This window comes from Babylonia areolata, chromosome 24, assembly GCF_041734735.1.
Source record: "Babylonia areolata isolate BAREFJ2019XMU chromosome 24, ASM4173473v1, whole genome shotgun sequence".
Taxonomy (NCBI): Eukaryota; Metazoa; Mollusca; class Gastropoda; order Neogastropoda; family Buccinidae; genus Babylonia; species Babylonia areolata.
Window position 1 is genome coordinate 24,199,231 of NC_134899.1, and position 7,296 is coordinate 24,206,526.

The window sequence follows — 7,296 nt, forward strand, 5'->3', positions numbered from 1 at the left end:
CCGCTGTCCTACCCTATCCACAGTGACCACACCCGCTGTCCTACTCTACCCCCCCACAGTAACCCCACCCGCTGTCCTACCCTACCCCCCACAGTAACCTCACCCGCTGTCCTACCCTATCCAAAGTAACCATACCCGCTGTCCTACCCTACCTACAGTAACCACACCTGCTGTCCTACCCTATTCACAGTAACCCCACCCGCTGTCCTTCCCTATCCACAGTAACCCCACCCGCTGTCCTACCCTATCCAAAGTAACCATACCCGCTGTCCTACCCTACCTACAGTAACCACACCTGCTGTCCTACCCTATTCACAGTAACCCCACCCGCTGTCCTACCCTATCCAAAGTAACCACACCCGCTGTCCTACCCTATCCACAGTAACCACACCCGCTGTCATACCCTACCCCCCTCCCCCCTCACAGTAACCCAACCCGCTGTCTTTCACTACCCACAGTAACCCCACCCGCTCTTCTACCCTATCCACAGTAACCACACCCGCTGTCCTACCCTATCCACAGTAACCACACCCGCTGTGCTGCCCTACCCCCCCACAGTAACAACACCTGCTGTCTTTCACTACCCACAGTAACCCCACCCGCTGTCCTACCCTATCCACAGTAACCACACCCGCTGTCCTACCCCCCCCCCCCCACAGTAACCCCACCCGCTGTCCTACCCTACCCCCCACAGTAACCTCACCCGCTGTCCTACCCTATCCACAGTAACCACACCCGCTGTCCTACCCTACCCCCCAACAGTAACCCCACCCGCTGTCCTACCCAATCCACAGTAACCCCACTCGCTGTCCTACCCTATACACAGTAACCGCACCCGCTGTCCTACCCTATCCACAGTAACCCCACCCGCTGTCCTACCCAATCCACAGTAACCCCACTCGCTGTCCTACCCTATCCACAGTAACCCCACCCGCTGTCCTACCCTATCCACAGTAACACCACCCGCTGTCCTACCCTACCCCCCCCCCCCCGCCCCCCCAATGTAACCTCACCCGCTGTCCTACCCTATCCACAGTTACCACACCCGCTGTCCTACCCTACCCCCCCCCCCCCCAACAGTAACCCCCGCTGTCCTACCCTATCCACAGTAACACCATCCGCTGTCCTACCCTATCTACAGTAACCCCACTCGCTGTCCTACCCTATCCACAGTAACCGCACCCGCTGTCCTACCCTAGCCCCCCACAGTAACCCCACCCGCTGTCCTACCCTATCCACAGTAGCCACACCCGCTGTCCTACCCTAGCCCCCCACAGTAACCCCACCCGCTGTCCTACCCTACCCACAGTAACCACACCTGCTGTCCTACCCAATCCACAGTAACCACCCCCGCTGTCCTACTCTACCCCACCCCCTCCCCCCACAGTAACCCCATCCGCTGTCCTACCCTATCCACAGTAACCACACCCGCTGTCCTACCCTACCCCCCCACAGTAACCCCACCCGCTGTCCTACCCTATCCACACCCGCTGTCCTACCCTATCCACAGTAACCCCACCCGCTGTCCTACCCTATCCACAGTAACCACACCAGCTGTCCTACCCTACCCACAGTAACCACACCAGCTGTCCTACCCTATCCACAGTAACCTCACCCGCTGTCCTACCCTATCCACAGTAGCCTCACCCGCTGTCCTACCCTATCCACAGTAACCTCACCCGCTGTCCTACCCTATCCACAGTAACCTCACCCGCTGTCCTACCCTATCCACAGTAACCCCACCCGCTGTCCTACCCTATCCACAGTAACCACACCAGCTGTCCTACCCTACCCACAGTAACCACACCAGCTGTCCTACCCTATCCACAGTAACCTCACCCGCTGTCCTACCCTATCCGCAGTAGCCACACCTGCTGTCCTACCCAATCCACGGTAACCACACCCGCTGTCCTACTCTACCCCCCGCACAGTAACCCCACCCGCTGTCCTACCCTATCCACGGTAGCCACACCCGCTGTCCTACCCTACCCACAGTAACCACACCCGCTGTCCTACCCTATCCACAGTAACCACACCTGCTATCCTACCCTACCCCCATTGACCCCACCCGCTGTCCTAATATACTCCAAACGCATCATGCACCAAACATGCAGTTTCACAGATATGAAAGCACAGTCAAACACACATAAACGTACATGAGCCCCAACACACACACACACACGCCACACACATTACCCTGCACCTCCTCTACCCCCTCCTCCACACACTCATTTCTAGGCTACGTATCGCAGCTTCCACGGCACACGCACACACAGACAAACACTCACACACACATACAGAGATGAATACTTACTTGTACAAGCACACACACATACGCCCATGTTCCCCACCCCCAACCCCACACACATATATACAAATATATATATATATATATATATATATATATATATATATATATATATATATATATATATACACACACACACACACACCCGCACGTTCCAATATCCTGTTGCTCCCACAGTGTAGGCATGCATACACTCCGTCACATACCTCATCCTCTACCCCCCCCTCCCCGCACCTTCCCCTCACACACACAGACACACACACACATACGCACGTGCAAAAAACTCTCCTGACACTTGTGTACACTTACACCCTCGCACATGCACAAACGCACTCAAAAACACAGACCCACACATACACACAAACACACACGCACAGAGGCTGCCATGTCAATGGTGTAGTTAGTATCACTGTATGGGTTCTTTTTTCTTTTATGTTCATTCCATGTTAATTCAGTGTCCACTTTAGAAGATATATATATATATATATATATATATATATATATATATATATATATATATATATATATATATATGCAGTAAACATGTCGATGGTGTAGTTAGTATCACTGTATGGGTTCTTTATTCTTTTATGTTCATTCCATGTTAATTCAGTGTCCACTTAAAAGATATATTAATTTTTAATACTATGTTTAAACCAAATTTGGTATTGGCAGACAAAGTATTTCCAAAGAAAATGGCAATGTTAAAGTTTACCACAGACGCAAACACACACACACACACACAGAGCGAGAGAGAGAGAGAGAGAGAGAACTGAACACCGGGTTAAAACATAGACTCACTTTGTTTACATAAGTGAGTCAAAAACCCAGTATCTCAAATCAAATGAGTTTGGTTGGAGATCACTGGCCTTAACATATGAAAAGCAAGATCAGGCTTCACTCCCCTTAATGACAATGTTCGACATCAACTGGCTCACACGTGTCTGTATCAACCCACGCGCTCCTTCTGTCTGTCTGTCTCTAAGTTTATGCTTACGGAATTCATCTTCAGATTCAGAATGCAATCTATTTAGCGTTTTGGACAACATTCTGTCACCACTCTCATGTGACATGTGCACAACGTAATTATACAAGTTTTTTTTTTGGTTTTGTTTAAAGATATGGTAAAAAAAAAATTAAAAAAAAAAATCATATAGGCGAACTCTCGAAGGCTTGACCACCTCTTTGCACTGTCGTAATTTGTGATCGCACAATTAATTAACGCCCTCTTAATCAATCAGAACAAGAGCTTGAAAAGGCAACCGCATCAAACTTGAGTTAGAACTCACTCGAGGACTTTTAGTCCTATCTCTTTCTTTTTACATTGTTGATATTGAATGTTATCAGGCTATTTTGTTGGTATTCACCATTTTGGTTCTTATTGTTTCACACACGATGGTCTCACTTCGGTTTTCACTCATTTATGTGGGGCTTTGGCAATTGGCCACAGTGTATCGTACCTGAGCACAATCACTTTTCTAAGATATTTAAACCAAATTTGTATGACATGTATCTTTGTAATTGTTTACATTAAATGCTTAGGTTTGGAGAAACTGTTTCAAAGTTTAGAGAAATTGGCATTTCATTAATCTGGTAGCTGATTTACAATTTTTGCTATTTTGTTCCATTAGAGTTTCAGACATTTATAAAAACAAGTCTGTGTTGTAAACATGTCACTCAGAGGCCTATAGCAAATAACCATCCATGTTCATATGTATATCTGTAGCCGTATAGCATCTCATTGGGAATTTTTATGTCAGGCACGTATATCTTGAAGTTTTACTGAACAGATTATTAACAAAATAAGCAATTTAATATTATAACATAATCTGTATGAACTTGTTATAAATATGCATGAACATCAGCACAAAGCAAACTGCCTGAGTTTAATGCCATTCAAGTATGTTTACAGTATAGTCTGTATCAGTCAATTATTCAGTTTATGTAAGGAGTTTGCATCAATAATACAGTTAAATCTTATGGAGTTATGTTTGGGGGAAGTCTATATTCTTCTATATTATTACTATTGGAGGCTATATTTTCAAAAGAATGTTTATGTACGTGTTATTGAGAAAAGATAGAGTAGATGTTGTCTCACAAACTTTTGACTTTATGCACACATGAAATGTGATTTTTCAACGACCATTGACAATGCGAAGTTTATGGAATCTGGGTCTGTAGTGAAAGCTGACTCTCTCTCTCTCTCTCTCTCTCTGTCTCTGTCTCTCTCTTTCACTGTCGCAGACACAAAGACACTCACAGGCACATACCCAGACTCAGACAGACGCATACACAGACAGAGACACCGATACACACACATGCACAGACACAGACAGATTCACAATCTTTTAAGCAACAGTCAATGCACACAATCACAATTCTTTGAGCAATTTCCTGACTTCCTGGGTTTACAGCCTTGATGACAGAGACACGTCACCATGATTACAGTGACTAACCACCATGATTACAGTGACACATCACCATGATTACAATGAAACATCACCATGATTACAGTAACACATTACCATGATTACAGTGACACAACACATTGATTACAGTGAAACATCACCATGATTACAGTGACATCGCCATAATTACAGTGACACATCACCATAATTACAATGACAAAATTGCATTTACACACACACACACACACACACACACACACACAAACACACACGTGCACGAGTGTACACACACACACACACACACACACACACACATGTACCAAAATCCAAATCAATTTTAGTGCTTAGAGCCTCGCCAACTACTAAGGCCACCTCAAGGCTATTACCACATTAGCAGCTACTTCACGTCAAGGGTAAAAGAGTATAGTAAAAACTAATGACCGCGTCAATCTTTTCACTCAAATAGTTCCAGAGTTTAAAACCTGATTAAAAATGTTCACTTCTTTCAAGTGGTCCAACAGCACCCACGGAGGGACATCATGAAACAAAATCTTCAGATTATCTGCCGACACATGTACTCGAGCATAAACACACACACACACACACACACACACACACACACAATTGCGCGCGTGCGTGCTCGCAACACACACACACACACAGAAGCCTATTCTTACATACGCATAGAAAACACAGAAACGAGACAGGGTTGTTTCACACTGTTTACACACGCGAATCTAATTAAGAATCATTTTTTTGTTTTAAATTGGAAAAGACAACATGCACGATTCAGTGCAACATTAACTTTTCTATTGAAATGCAAAAGTACAGTTTCACAGTTCTTTTTCTTTTTTTTTTTTAATTGGAAAAGACAACAGGCAAGATTTAGTACAACAGTAATTTTTCCAATGAAATTAAAAAAAAATACAGTTTCAGTTTGAATGTAAGAACTTCACACACACACACACACACACACACACACACACACGTGTATACGCACGCATGCACACGAGCGCGCGCGCGCGCGCGCACACACACACATTTTTGAAGAACAGCTCATTTTTGTAGAACAGCTCTGATGCACGCATGAATGCATGCCCACGCAAGCACACAAGGCTCAAGATCTCGTTATTGTCGTGCCCGACCATGAGTTTCTCAATACATTCAGCCGACTGAAAACAGAAACAATGTGAAACTGTATCGACTGACATCAGATCATAGTTCTAACTGCATTTTATCAAACAACAGTCTGTCAAACCATCCGCCCAAGGCAACAGTGACAGGAAGGGGAAGAACCTTTCGCTGTCGATGCTGTTCTTTCGCACCGTGACTGACTCGGTCTTCAGACAAATCAAATCGTTCAAGGGAAGCTTTCAATGTTTATTTCACATCATCCTGTGAGCCAGCCTCCATCAGGAACCACAGCCCAAGATGGTACAATGAATCCCAGTTGGGAATACAAACAGTCAAAGATGAAAACCGCTGCAGCCATCCAGTAACAGTCATTCACCAAAGTAACGTTTCTGATGGGGCGGGGGTGAGGGGGAGGGGGTGGTCACTGACAGATAGAGAAACAAACAACAACCAAATCTCAAGAATCACATATTGCAGTGAAGCAGAGAACGCAAAAGAACATTATTTTCATCGGGAAACATAACCCCCATTCTTCATGAACATCTTTGGAGTTATGCAGCTGAACGGTGAACAAAAGATGGGTGGGGTTGAATTATGAACTCACATGCTTCGAAACTTTACTGAGGAAGGCCAAACCGCGTCTTTGACATAGTGGGCATTGCGGTGTGATACTGAGCTGAAGGGTCTTTGTAGGTGAGAGCTCTTCTTTAACTCTCAAAAGACCAAAATGTGCAAACAAATGGAAACATGTTTCTTTACAAGATACGGCTATGCCGCCATCATGTCAAGACAGGAAAACCGTGACGGCAGACTCATCGGATGTCAACTATTGTATCTCAACAGTTTTCGGGCCATTGTGAAAACAGCGACCTCACACCGGTACCCAAGGTTTGTTTCGACAGCGCCAGTGCACACACCGCTGCAACAGTTATGGATTTCCTTTTGGGCGGAAAAACAATGTGCAACTGGTCATCCACCCACCGGGTTCCCCTGATTAGGCCCCTTGTGACTGATTTCTTTCGCCCCTTGTCAAGCAACAGCTGTGGAGATGTTCCCAGAGTGCTGAAGATGCTTGGGCGTCATTGTGGAGGTTTTCATATCAGGGCGGTCGTATGACAGCAATGTTTACGGGATAATGGAGAAACCGCGAAATACTCCAATGCAGTTTTGCACGCATGGGTGGCCAGAAAACCACAAACAGTTATGACTGGAAGCCCTTTATTAAATCTCTCTCTCTCTCTCTCTCTCACACACACACACACACACACACACACACTACAACCTTGTCTTCAAGGCAGAAGTGACTCATATAGAGACTTGCTGGACGGGGCCCACAGCGTTGACAGGGATGGGATCACGCAGATAGGCGTTTTGACGCCTACGTTTTTCCGCGCGGATTTTCTGCCGCAGGTGGTACTGCTGAAAGCTCTCCGTCAGGATGGCCAC

At 45.9% G+C, this 7,296-nt stretch overlaps 1 protein-coding gene across 1 annotated transcript in view; it reads right to left on the minus strand.

Moving 5' to 3' along the window:
* Nucleotides 1-5,048: 5,048 nt before the first annotated feature.
* LOC143298950 (potassium voltage-gated channel subfamily B member 1-like) overlaps nt 5,049-7,296 on the minus strand; it is a 15,921-nt gene continuing 13,673 nt past the window's right edge. The window contains exon 7 of the mRNA XM_076611998.1: nt 5,049-7,296. This exon is cut by the window's right edge and continues 48 nt beyond it. Within this exon, the coding sequence (XP_076468113.1) occupies nt 7,156-7,296 (141 nt within the window). The 3' untranslated portion in view covers nt 5,049-7,155.